This window comes from Anabrus simplex, chromosome 1 (assembly GCF_040414725.1).
Source record: "Anabrus simplex isolate iqAnaSimp1 chromosome 1, ASM4041472v1, whole genome shotgun sequence".
Classification (NCBI taxonomy): Eukaryota; Metazoa; Arthropoda; class Insecta; order Orthoptera; family Tettigoniidae; genus Anabrus; species Anabrus simplex.
Window position 1 is genome coordinate 570,926,317 of NC_090265.1, and position 14,188 is coordinate 570,940,504.

The window sequence follows — 14,188 nt, forward strand, 5'->3', positions numbered from 1 at the left end:
TCAGCTCGGGTTTACAGGCATTCACAATGTATGCAATGAGAATACATGGCTAATTTTATTGCGTTTTGTGGGAGCAGCTGATCACCAGACAGGGGAGCAGAAATCAATGATAGGAAGAACATAAGTACAGAAGTATAATTTAAGAGCATTTAAGTCACGAATTTCAGTAAATCTGAATAAAAGTCCAAGAGACCTCATGGCACGGGATTTAACTTGGTCTAAATGAAAAGATAAATTTAGTTTGCTATCATGAATTATTCGAAGCTTTTGAGCTGAGTAACAACCTTCAGTGGAATGCCATTTATTTCATACCTGTAGGTAAGTTCATGTTCAATTAGACAGATCAACATTTTTCATCATTAATTTTCAGTTTCCATCCAGTTACCCAGTCGAAGAACAAGTCCTAGCATTTTGAATGCCATCACAATCACTGGAGTTCACTATGTTTTTGAACATATTTAGATCATCTGCATATAGTAATATGGAACATGGGGTGCTCTTTATTTCATCTGCGAGGTCATCTACAAAGAGAGAAAACTGCAGAGATAATAGAATTCCTCCTGGTTGGACACTAGACATTCAGCTGTGACGAGATACAGCCAGGAAGAACGACTAGCTGTTGACAATTAAGAAGATAGTTTTTAAGAGATTGCCATGAATATTATGAGCAGGGGAAAGATCCAGAATTAGAGCACTATTTGAGAATAAGAGAGAGCGGGAAACATCAGAAGATGCAGTATTTTTGACAACTATTGGACTTAAGGCCAGTGGCTCTAGAAGATGGAAGACGAAGAAGAATGTTAAGAACTCCATCAGGCAATGTTGTTATACTTGCTAATACCGCTGAGGAAGAGGACAGTAGAGTCCTCAAGACATGTATGCTGTATGAGGTGGTAGAAAAAAATTAAACAACTCTAAGTATTGACAAGGCTGGCTTTTAATTATCAAAGGTATGTTTATTGGAGTAGAGACTTGCTAATAAGTCATGACATGCTTATTTTACAGGTGGAAAGATACGTTCAGAACCAGCATTGTTCTGCAAACACATGATAAAGGATTATTTTGGATGCTGAAGCATTATTTTCAGACTATGTTAACTCTCGATATGAGAAACATAAAGAATCTTCACTGGAATGTTCTGGGTGCAACTAGGCAGTCACAGTTTGCCGATAGAAAATGAAACCTGAAAATGTAGCAGCGTGCTTTAGGCATGCAGCTTTTAAAGTGATGATGCAACCTGGTGAGTCTGAAACCACACTGTGGCAAAAGTTCACTGAACTTGAAGAACCTGAAGCACGGAGTGAAGTCTTGCATCATTTAATAATACAGTAATGTTATTGTTATTACATCCTACTAACTACTTTAACAGTTTTCGGAGATGCTGAGGTGCCATAATTTTGTCCTGCAGGAGTTCTTTTACATGCCAGTAAATCTACTGACATGGGGCTGATGGATTTGAGCACCTTCAAATACCATCGGACTGAGCCAGGATAGAACCTGCCAACTTTGGCTCAGAAAGCCTTCACATCATTGAAGTGTTTCGTGTAAATTTGACAAGTACATTGATTATGTGTATCGGTATGTCATAAATTTGTACAACCTGGGGAAAAAAGATATTTCTAGCTCAGATGATGAATCATTAGAGCTCCTATTGTGCACGGAAGTATTGGCAGGCTTGGAAGCTACAAACTATGCCTATCAGGTAACCAACGCATCTATAGATGTTGATTCCCATAGGGAATCTGAAGTATTTGTCCCGAATGTCCAATAACGGACCATTATATTGGTATCTATAGATGGCTTTCGAAAATCTCACGATGACAAGTAATTTTCTTTACAAGCTACTAAGAAAGATTTTTTTACAATGTGGGGAGGGGGAAGAGAAAGGTCACTACATGATTATGCACTGCAACCAATTAGATCTATTGTGCTTCCCCTATTGAGAGATGATGAAAGCTGGTATCAGCACATATTCTGCTCTACTAAGGTTAAGTTGTAAGGAGATTCCCACCTTCCAATACTTGTCAATTTCTTATAATGGTTTTATTATTTACATGATATAATCCAGCTTAATCTCTAGGTATATACTAAATAGGACATGTTTTGTTCTGATTATAGAACATCTTCAGCTAAAAGATTTGACAAAATGGCAAGACAATGAAAACACATGTGATAGTTATGGTGATAAAATAAAATGTTCATTCATGTCAGAATGTCATTTGTAAAATCTTTTAGCTGAACATGTTCCATAATCGGAACGAAACATGTCCTATTTAGTATAACCTAGAGATTAAGCTGGATTATATCATGTAAATAATAAAACCATTATAAGAAACTGACAAGTATTGGAAGGTGGGAATATCCTTATAACTTCACCTTAGTTGTGTTGAGCCAATACAGGAGAAAATATGAGATTTATTAGCCATATTGTACTCTGTCGAATAACACCAAGGGATCTACTCAAGGCTTGAAAGTCTCCATTCAATAGATGAATCACCATTAACAGTCTTAATGTCCTTGCTCCACATAAGCACTCCAGAGAGGCTTGGAATTGAACCCAGTCTTTTGGCATGCAATCTAGTGATTACAAATTGTATATCATCACCTCTCCCACCCTGCTGGCCAACATTCAGATGGTGGAAATGTTTCCCACCACCAGAACTCAAACCAGCTAACCACAGTGCCAGACCATACACTTTGATGGACATGGCTACCAGGCGGGGTTCTAAGAAATTTACTAAGCAATTAAATATCAAAGATTTCTCTTTTCCAAGTTTAACTGAGTTAAACATTTGCAGAGGTAAACAGTCTGAATAGGATTTTGTAAGCCTTTTTGTGAGGAGGAGAGATATTCTGCTGTCAGTCTATTGGTTTATCTGGTCTATTGTCCTGAAGGGTTTGGATGAAGTAATAACAGTAGGTAGGAGAGGGTAATGAGGATTACATATAGCGCTGTGCTAAACTTGCATATGCATATGGAAATAATTTACTGTATCTCTAAGATTATGAGGATTTCTGTGTGCTGTACTAGGTGGGTTTCATTCAGTTTGATAGTGTGCCTCATAATGTATAAAACAAAAAATAAAGTACTAGTATTTTTAGATTTTGTGAGTAATCATTTTTATGAGTATTTCTTGTACTTTCAGCAACTATCACTATAATGAGGTTCTATTGTATTTCAACCTTCAAAACGGAGATTTGATAGGTTTTCATATCTATTTCTATTCATTATTAGAGCCCAGATTTTTAAGCACTAATAGGTTAGAATGCAGTCCGGCCACGTGGTATAGGGGGCAACGTGTCCGCCTGTCACCCCGCAGCCCCAGGTTCAATTCCCGGCCGTGCCAGGGTTTTTTAATTGTAAATGATTAATATTCCTGGCCTGGGGATTGGGTGTTTGTGTCATCCTTAACGTTCCTTTCCTCACATTAAACACTTTACACTTCCGCCATTTACAAAATACACGCAGGTTTCTCACATATGGTGCACGTAGGGGCAAAAGATCTTTCTAGGCCAACACCCTGAACAAACAGCATTTAAAAAATAAAAAAAAAGTTAGAATGCATACTTATTTGGCAAGAAGCAAGTGGCATGCTCCCACTCTACTGTTATGTAGGTGAACAGCATACATTTTAGGTGTTCTAAGAGGCTGCATCCCTAATATTTATGCATATCTCACTGCAGAACAGTTGTGTGGGCTAGAAGACACTTGCTACTTGCTGAAATAAGTTTGCAATCTATTTGTCAGTCCTTAAAAATTCAAGCTCTACTCATTAAACAACAAAAGATGTCATACTGCCCTTGTGTCTTCACGATAAGACTGGCAGCAGAATAAACCAGTAAACCTATAAATACATTTTCTATCATATCAACAACATCCCTATCTGGGTGATCAGGATGATTCTGCTTAGCCCTTTCCCTTTGAAGTTTCATGTTAATGTAATGAAACACATTTTGAAGTATACTGCTATTTATCAACAATGACCACATAGCAAGAAAATAATTTATCAACAAAGACTAAAGAGCAAGAGGGTCAGCTGTTTGGCCAGGGGCATGAGCACAAAGGGTACATTAGCTAGTAGATAATAAACATTTCAAACTAACAAACTGATCCTATGATGAATAATAATGGAAACATTTACAATTTCCATGGTATGGAGGTCTGAGAGGAATGAGTTAACACACTGAACGGAACATAGCAGACAGTAGACTTCACTGCTGTTTATGGACAGGTCATTCAAACACTGGAACTTGGCATAGGCAGGTCATCATAACATGAAGTTACTCAGTAGCACCCACAACATATATATTTTTTTTGCTAGGGGCTTTACGTCGCACCGACACAGATAGCTTTATGGCGACAATGGGATAGGAAAGGCCTAGGAGTTGGAAGGAAGCGGCCGTGGCCTTAATTAAGGTACAGCCCCAGCATTTGCCTGGTGTGAAAATGGGAAACCACGGAAAACCATCTTCAGGGCTGCCGATAGTGGGATTCGAACCTACTATCTCCCGGGTGCAAGCTCACAGCCGCGCGCTTCTACGTGCATGGCCAACTCGCCCGGTACAACATATTTTACAGCTTCTACACTACTCTCACTTTTACATTAATACTTTACTTACTAAGGAGCTTGTCCTTTTATAGACAGACTACCATATTCATACTTGCACTACAGCCGCAAATCGGATCGCTTTGGTTCATCATAGTATTCCAGCTATTCGATCCCTACTCTGACGCGCAGATTGGAGTGATCAGGGTGCACAATTCATGCAATAATGGCAGAGGTTCACTTATGACCTGATCTAGAACTGAAGATATGCCCGGAAAAAAAGGGGTTAACCCACACTTATTTGAAATGGAGAAAATTTGAGGTTTGTAAATGAGACTGAAAAAAATATAAGCCATTATCTTCATTCATTTTTGTAAACATAAGGTCCAAGCAGACAGCATAATTTTTCATATTTTACTACCCAAAACAAGACATTATCAATAAACAAAGAGAAACTTCACATTAAACTTGTTCAATCCTTTACACACCTATCACAGATGGTAATGAAAATACATGTATTTTTTAATATCTCGAAAGTAATCATTACATCTTTCATTTACCTTCTTTTTAACATGTTATACTTTGTATACTGCATTTCCAAAATAGTATAACAGTATTTTATTCTGGAAATTTATGGTTAAATGTGTTATTTAACAGTGATCAGTACTATGGTCAAAAAATGGTTCATCAGGAATAGTCTGAGATTCTGGAACAGATTTAAGGTTTTGATAGTATTCATGATAAACTGGTGGAATATATTCCATCAGTCCCTGTTAATCTTTCAGTTTTGCAAGATTTATAGCTCTTGGACCATGATATTTGAGGTGAAATGTCTCACAACTAAGTGAAGGTCTACCAGGTAATTTTGTTTTTTTCTAATGTCCACAGAATCATAACTCTCAATTTCACCATAGCTATACTTAAAAAAGAGCTTACAAGGTTGGTGTTTCAAACAAGTAATATTGCTCAGCAGTACCTTTTGACCAGATTTTGACACTATTTTTGTCTGGACTTTATTGAGAAGAGGTACTGCTGTGATAAACATACCCGTTGTCATTCTGACAACACTAAAAAGATTTTAACTCTAATTTTCTTATCTAGCTCAATCCATTGATCAGGACATAAATATAAGACACTTGCCTCTTTTTTCTCAATAAGACTGAAGGTTTTTTTTTTTTTTTGCTAGTTGTTTTACGTCGCACTGACACAGATAGGTCTTACAGCGACGAAAGACTGAAGTCCCGGTCACACGGTAAAACCAGGCAAGTTGGCCGTGCGGTTAGGGATGCGCAGCTGTGAGCTTGCATCTGGGAGATAGTGGGTTCGAACCCCACTGTCGGCAGCCCTGAAGGTGGTTTCCTGTGGTTTCGCATTTTACACCAAACAAATCCTGGGGTTGTACCTTAATTAAGGCCATGGTCACTTCCGTCCCACTCCTAGCCCTTTCCTATCTCATTGTCACCATAAGTCCTATCTGTGTCGGTGCGATGTAAAACAAATTCTAAAAAAATCACATGGTAAAAATGTATGTCCGAGTACCAAATAATGACTGGACTGAGCAAGAAAACTTTTGGTGTGAGCTCAAGCAAATTCCAGGTCTTCTCACTGCATTTACTTGGACGATTGCTGTTACGTCCTCTTTTGTCCACCTTTAATAAGTAAAATGTGGTATTTAATTTTTAAAAAGTTGGGCTGTACTGTAAAACACTGTAAAATTTCCATTAATGCGAATTTACTTCTTTACCTAGTGGTACATAATAAAAGTAAAACATGCAAGCTTACCTGAGAATAACCGTATGTTTTTTTCTGTTGAATTACTTGAGACATTTGTCCACTGCATATACTGAAGATGTCAGATGCAGCAGTGGGTTAGCCCATTCGTGACATTAGAGATAGAGCAAATCCAGAAACGCAAGAACATTCGCCTTTTGTATTTAATCTAATATGATCCCTGGAGGATAGCCCTATATCACAAATGATAGCTCTCGTATCCAACAATAGATGGCAGCGCATAACTCAAATATTTTAATTTTGAGGGTTAACCCGTTTTTCCGAGCATGTCTTCAATTACAATTTTGGCCTAGGCCTATTCCAAATTATAGCATCACAATTCACTATATAACTCCAAATTCAACTATGAAATGAGTTGTTTCTTAAGAAAATCTTCTTCCTCTTCTACTACAATCATTTTATTCCAAATTTGCAGCCAAGAGGGGGTTTCTCCTCTGGCTTGGAGGAAAAATTTGCTTCCAAGTCAGATAGATTTTCCTCCGCCAGTGTCGTGAATTGAGATTTTCTAACTCGTCAGGTAGTTCTAGGACATGGGCGCCCATAGGATAGTTTGTAAGGGGGGGGGGGGGGGGGGGGGGGTGTGTGCTAGACCTGAGGGTGTGTGGTATTTTGATTATTTTGGAAGATGAATGGAGACTTGTATTTCACGGTAGAATACCACCCACTGTATCCCCTACCACTTCTACGTAATACTGATATTTAAATAATTTTCTTGAAAGAAAAACACCTGATTACATTAGTTTTTCCTTTCCCTGAGAGCTGGGGGGGAAGGGGAGCGTCCCCCTCCCCCCGGGTATGGGCACCCTTGTTCTAAGAAACAGATGCGTAAAAGAGCATAATTTTTGCCCTGGGATTTTCCACTCTTCGCCCCCTCCCCCACCTCCCTAAAAATAAAAGTGTGTTCACGGCTGTCTGCGGTCTGGTCATTCCTGCTCTGGAACTTTGGACTGTTAGATCGGCAGCGTACTACTATTCGTTAAAAGTGAGAAAATGTGTCTTTTTTCATTTGATCGAATATTTCATATGATAGCACTGCTTTTAATCGTGACATTCCCACTGGTGTCGTTGTAATGACCTTTGTTGATTTCAGTTGGCAAAACCACTAAGGCAGTCTTTTTGAGGATGTAAAAAGGCAGGTGGAGAGTGAGAGTCTGCCATTATAATGAAAATTCCCCAACCTGATTATGACCAATGATAGGCAAGAGGGCCTACCATTACACTGAAAGTTCCCTAACGCAGTCTTCACATAAAAAAAGACGTTTGTTGACTTCCCCGTCATGTTTCTAGGCTAACATTAAGAGCTGTGCAATTTAATACAATCTAGCTCACAATGTGTACACTAGCTAACCTAGAATTTTGTATAAAATGTTGAATTCTGTAGCGAAGCATGGGTACACCACCTAGTATGAACTGCAAGAATGCATAAGGCACTTTTTACAATGCATAATGTAGAAGCACATGTGATAGTCAAATACAAGTATGTTACAGTCTCACTGAAAAACTTCGCTAAAATTCATTTTGCAATGCGACCACGTTTCAATAGTGGTTATGGTAAAATAAACCTGTGTCCTTGTTCCAAGGTGGTGCAGCTCTTTTCAGGCTCACCCCAAATGGAGGCGAGCTGCACGTGCCATTTTAACCACATACCAACCCTCCTGCAGCTCTTAAATTTCTGGCAGTACCGCAAACAGAACCTGGGCCACCCGAGGACAGCAGTTAATAACACTAACAGTTACATTATGGATGCAGACAATTGTTATGGTCATGTAGTGAAGTTCTATTTTGAGATTTTCCCAGAGCTCATTCTTAGAGATGGTAATAAGACTCCCGACAGTAGAACTGCTCCATGATAAGCAGGACAAAACATTTTCTTCATCTTATCCAAAGTATTTCTGGGGTTGCTGGAACCATGCTGGCTCTTTTTGAAATTTGACTGAGAATCCTTTTTGACATCAAGTGAAAAGTCCACACTAAGTTCCATCAAAATTTAAACTGACTGTCTGGGAGAAAACCAACAGCTAAGCAACTGAGCTAATCTGTTCTGCACCATAACGAGAGCAAACTGATGAATAAACAGCTATGGTCCACCAGTAATGTGCTACTAAAAAATGGGGGGGGCCTGTAATGTATGAAAATCTTCATCTCCTGTGCTGGCACAATGATGTGTTCAAACATCATTATGAAATGAGTGCTGCACCTGCTGTCTTGTACATAGAATTCTGTCTCCTACAGATCAAAGGAAGGGAGATTTTAATTGATAATATCAACCTGAATGAATTTTCAAGACCATCAAAAATGGTGAAAGATGACAGCAATTTTGGCATAGTTAGGTCTTCATAGGAAAGACTAATTTACCACTCTACAGTTTTAAACAACTGGTTTAGATGCATTCATTGTGAGTTAAACAAAATCATACAGTATTTGAGCAGTAGTAAAGCATTTTACTGAGAACTATGAAAATCAGAAAGTGATATAACATTACATGTTTAAAAATTGAAATTATAACAGTGATTTTAAAAATCACAAAAAAGCCTGGTTTTTACAAAAGAATATATCTACCTCAATCCACTTGCCAATGCATGTAATATGGAAGCTGTGGCCACAAGTTAGGGTTTTAGTTCTGTTAACATCTATTGCTATTGGCTGGAAGCAGATGCTGCATTTTTCTTCCACATCTCCTTCTCCCCTTCTCCCACTCCTGTTTCGGTTTCTCCTTCGTCTAGTGTCATTGTTAACGGGATTCCTAAAACAAATAAATATTTAAATATGAACCTTGATGGTTTTAACAGTATAAAAATTAAACTATAAAATATTAAAACATCTAATCCCAAAGTATGTGTAGGAGAGCATCTCATTAACACATAAGCCAGAGTAATCATAAAAATGGAAGACAAACATTTCACAGTTTACCTGGAAGTTCTACATTTTTCTAGAGATATCAATTACAAAGTAAAATGCACTGACTGAGCAAATGTCATGGGATAGCGGAGCTCTGATGCGCAGGTGCATTGTCTGCGCACCACACGCCCCCTGTGCCAGCGGCAGTTGTATAGGAGATCTTGTAAGCAGTGGCTGTGCATGTGACAGGTGTAACATGGAACGTAGTCGTGAGCTGACACCATTCAAATGGGGTATGGTGGTCGGTGCCCGACGGATGAGAAGTGCGATTTCGGAAATGGTGCGGGAATTCGGCTTCATACGATCAACAGTGTCCAGGGTGTATCGTGAATGGTTGAATGCAGGTGTCACCGTCCACAACAGACAAACGACCGGCCGTCCAGCCACCCTCGATGACCATGACCGGTGACATCTGAGACGGATTGTAAATAGTGACAGACGGGCAACCGTGCAACAAATCATGGCTCAATTCAACACAGGCCGTGCTAGACACGTCTCCCAGTGGACAATCCATAGGAACATGGGTTCTATGTGGTATGGGAGCCGGCGCCGCACACGGGTGCCACTGTTAACCCAACGTCATCGGGTACAACGACGCGCATTTGTCGCCAGTCACCAGGGATGGACACTGGAACAATGGCGTAACGTGATAGGGTCGGACGAATCATGATTTCAACTGCACCATGCTGATGGGAGGCACCGTGTATGGCGCAGACCACATGAAGTGATGGATCCTGCCTGCCTCGAAGGTGTGGTCCAGGGCGCTGGTGTCTCCGTTATGGTCTGGGGTGCATTTTCCTGGTATGGAATGGACCCCCTAGTTGTTCTGGAAGAGACTTTGAATGGTACACAGTATGTGGAGCTGCTCGGAGACCATCTCCACCCATTTTTGGCCTTCCAGCGCCCAGACGGTTCTACAGTGTTTCAAGATAACGTGCCGCCACATCGCTCCCACGTCGCCTGGGAATGGTTCCAGAAACATGCAGCGGAGGTCGAGCGAGTGCCGTGGCCACCCAGGAGCCTCGATATGAATCCTATCGAGCATATCTGGGATGTCCTGGAACGCAGGCTCCGTGCCAGCATTGGCGGACGCTCTGCAAATGATTTGGTGTCAGCTGTGTCCAGAGGACTACCAGGGACTTGTCGACTCACTTCCACAGCGTCTCACTGCAGTTCGCAGGGCCAGAGAAGGCCCGACACGCTATTCGGTGACTATCCCATGACATTTGCTAAGTCAGTGTACATTCAGCAATAGGCAGTCAATTTAATGTATGAATTCTTGCAACTTTCAATGCATTCTAAAAGAAAGAATTAATTCAAAATCCATATTCTTACTCAATATTAATAAACAATCATCGAGTAGATACTTAAGACTTTCTGTAATAAGCCTTCTGCTTTCATTCAGAACACCCACATGAACAAACTGACAGATATTCTTTCTACAATTGGCTTTACATTGCACCGACACAGATAGGTCTTATGGCGACGATGGTGCAGGAAAGGGTCAGGAGTGGGAAGGAAGCAGCCGTGGCTTTAAGTAAGGTAAAACCCCAACATTTACTTGGTGTGTAAATGGAAAACCACAGAAAACCATCTTCAGGGCTGCCAACAGTGGGGTTCAAATCCACTATCTCCCAATGCAAGCTCAAATCAAACATTTTTACTATAGTTCTTAAACAATGCATAAATGATCTTATGCTTATCCTTTTAATTTTCATTGTCCTAAGATGGTTACTTTCTGATAAATTGGTAATTATCAATTAATTAAATTTTAAAATATAGATTTTTTAATAATTTACGAAATGATTTCTAAAAACCAAGTTATGCAAACTATCTAGCTACAAAAAATGGCATTTGGAGGAGACAATCATGGTCTACCAGCCATTAAAATTTTACTTTATCATGCATAGTCCTTGAGATAAATGTACCTAAATGAGACACATTTAACATTGTCGGTATCCAAGGTACAATCTCCCCTTAAGATAACACTATAAAATACACAAACACGAACTAAAATAGAATCAATGGGATAAAAGCACAGTTAAGAGAAATACACTAAGACAAAGGACAATATTACACATGATAAAAAAGACCACTATCTCTCATAAAACGGATGATGAGGTCTGCTGACTGCTTGTCATTGCGAAGGATGAGGGAGATGGTACTCGGAAGTTTTAGACTACGGCGCAGATCGACCAGGTCCACACACTCTGTAAGGATGTGTATCGAAGTAAGATGATCGCCGCAAGTACACACCGGAGGGGGTTCTCCTTTCAGTAAATAGGAGCGAGTTATTATACCGTTGCCGATCCGAAGACGACATAATACCACTGCTTCCCTCTGAGAAGCCCGAAGGAAAGTCCTCCATACCTTCGTTGTGCTTTTTATCATTCTCAGCTTATATGGAAGTGGAGTGGGCTGCCACTCCATTTCCCAATGGGACATAACCAAATGTCTCAGCTGAGAGCGAATATCACTTGCTGGAACATTGTAAGGCAACGGGGACAATGTAACTGCCTCCTTGGCAGCCTTATCTGCTAACTTGTTTCCCTCTACACCCATGTGGCTTGGGAGCCACATAAACGTGATTCTGGTGCCGGCATCCGAACACCCGGCCAGCAGGTCCTGGATCTGCTGCACTAGAGGGTGCCGAGGAAAACAAGTATCAATAGACTGTAGCGAGCTCAAGGAGTCAGTACACAGCAGAAAGTGGCGGCGTTCATCAGATAGCGTGTACCACAGAGCTTCACAAATAACATAGAGCTCAACTGTATACACACTACAGATTCCTGGGAAAGCAAAAAGAAACCTATCGTTATCGGCAACAAAAGCAGAGCCTACTTTCGTTTCTGCCCTCGAACCATCCGTGTAAACGAGGCTGAACCTGGATACTGGCCAACAACGGACAGGAAGAGCCTCCGATAAATCGAAGGGTCCGCGTTTTCCTTCGGGCCAGTGTGCAGATTCAGGACTATGTCGGGTCATCGTATTAACCACGGAGGTACCCCACTTGGTTGTCTGACAAGACAGCAAACAGAAGGTACATCAAACAACCTGCGACTATTATCTAGGAGTATTCCAACTGGCCGCGTTGCTCGAGGATAAGCAGCGTACAGCTGACGGTTTCTATTGTGGAATACACAAGGACAGCTTTGGTGAAGTGGCATCTGTCATAAATTTGCAGCATACGACAGAAGCATTTACTGGCGCCTCAGGTGTGAAGGCGGCACACCAGATTCAGAGAGTAGGCTAGCAATGGGGCTTGTATGTAAAGCTCCCGTTACCAATCTAACACCGCTGTGGTGGATGTTATTGTTTCACAAGGACACTTGGCCTTGCTGATCCATATGCTGCACTACCGCATAAGATATGTGCCCTGTAAAATCATAGGAACACCGTGCGGCCAGCCCCCAAATTAGCACTGTTAAGGAACTTCAAAATATTCAACTTCTTAGAGCATTGCACTTTTAACTGCCACACATATGGCTCTCACGATAATTTGCTATAAAAAAAGGAGCCGAAGGAATCGGTAAGGATGCACATTCGGCAAAAGTGCATAACAGAGGTCTATGCGGTTGAAAACCGAAAGCCATGTTCTAAAGTCCACTGTTCCACTCTCCTAACAGTTTGCTGTAATTGTCGCTGCGACTGCCATATTATGCAAGCTATAATGCAGAGCAAAATCGTCCACATATAGCGACGGTATTACTGCTGAACCTGCAGCAGTGACAATACAGTTTATGGCAATCGCGAACAGAGTGACACTAAGAATCGATCCCTGTGGGACTCAATTTTCTTGAACGTGGTATTGTGAATATGCCCTCCCTACTCGGACACGGAATAGATGGAGGGACAAAAAATTCGCAATAAATACCGGCAAGTGACCTCGGAATCTCCCTGATGCAGGACTGAAAGGATACCATGTCGCAATATCATGTCATAGGCCTTTTTTACATCAAAGAAAACAGCCACCAAATGCTGTTTGCAGAGAAATACATCCTGGATAGAACTCTCCAGGTGTACCAAGTGGTCAGTGGTCGAGTGAGCGGCTCAAAAACCACATTGGTATTTGGACAAAACTCCTTGTTTCCCCAGACACCACACAAGTCAGTGATTTACCATCCTCTGAAATAGCTTACACAGGCAGTTTATAAGACAAATAGGTCTGCAACTTCCTGCATACTTAGGATTTTTGTCAGGCTTAATGACAGGAATGACTATGCCCTCTCGCCACTGAGAAGAAAACTCACCCTCTATCCAGATTTGGTTGAACACATGAAGGAGATATAATAGACTATCCTCAGTAAGATGTTTCAACATCTAGTTATGGACACTGTCTGGCCCAGGATTTGTGTCCTTGCAAAGCGCTAAGGTGCTGTTGAGTTCTCACGCTGTAAGGGGCAAGTTACAGTCCTCTGAAGCTTGAGTGGCAAAACTAAGCTGATGACATTCTGCCTCCCACTTCAGAGAGAGGAAATCACGATGGTAATTCCAGGAGCCAGGTACATCCGTGAAATGACTAGCTAGATGGTTAGCAATCAAGAGTGGTTCAGTGATGATACTGCCTGCAATGGAAATTCCCTGTACAGAAGATGATCCACGGATACCCAAAATATGTCGAAGTTTAGTCTACACTTGAGATGATGGAGTATGTGACGTTACAGACAACACACATCTCTCTCACAAAACTTTCTTACTTTTGCGAATAGGAACTCGCGCCTTAGCGCGGAGTTTTTTTAAATGTTACCAAGTTGGCCACAGTAGGCTGCCTACGATAACGTTTATGAGTGTGATAGCTGCTGCAATTTCTTCGTTCCACCAAGGGACAAGTTTTCGGCGAGGAGTCCCTGAAAAGGAAGGAATGGACTCCTCAGCAGCAGCAAGAATAACTTGTGTTATGTACGTTATTTCTTCCTCTACCGTCCGCCTGGTCTCATCGTTAAAGACAGCTA

General features: G+C 40.9%; 1 protein-coding gene across 1 annotated transcript in view; it reads right to left on the reverse strand.

Moving 5' to 3' along the window:
* The window catches only part of LOC136870278 (uncharacterized), a 65,416-nt gene that overhangs the window by 9,661 nt on the left and 41,567 nt on the right, over positions 1-14,188 (reverse strand). The window contains exon 2 of the mRNA XM_067144909.2: positions 8,898-9,081. Within this exon, the coding sequence (XP_067001010.2) occupies positions 8,898-9,081 (184 nt within the window). The remainder of the gene's footprint in view (positions 1-8,897; positions 9,082-14,188) is intronic.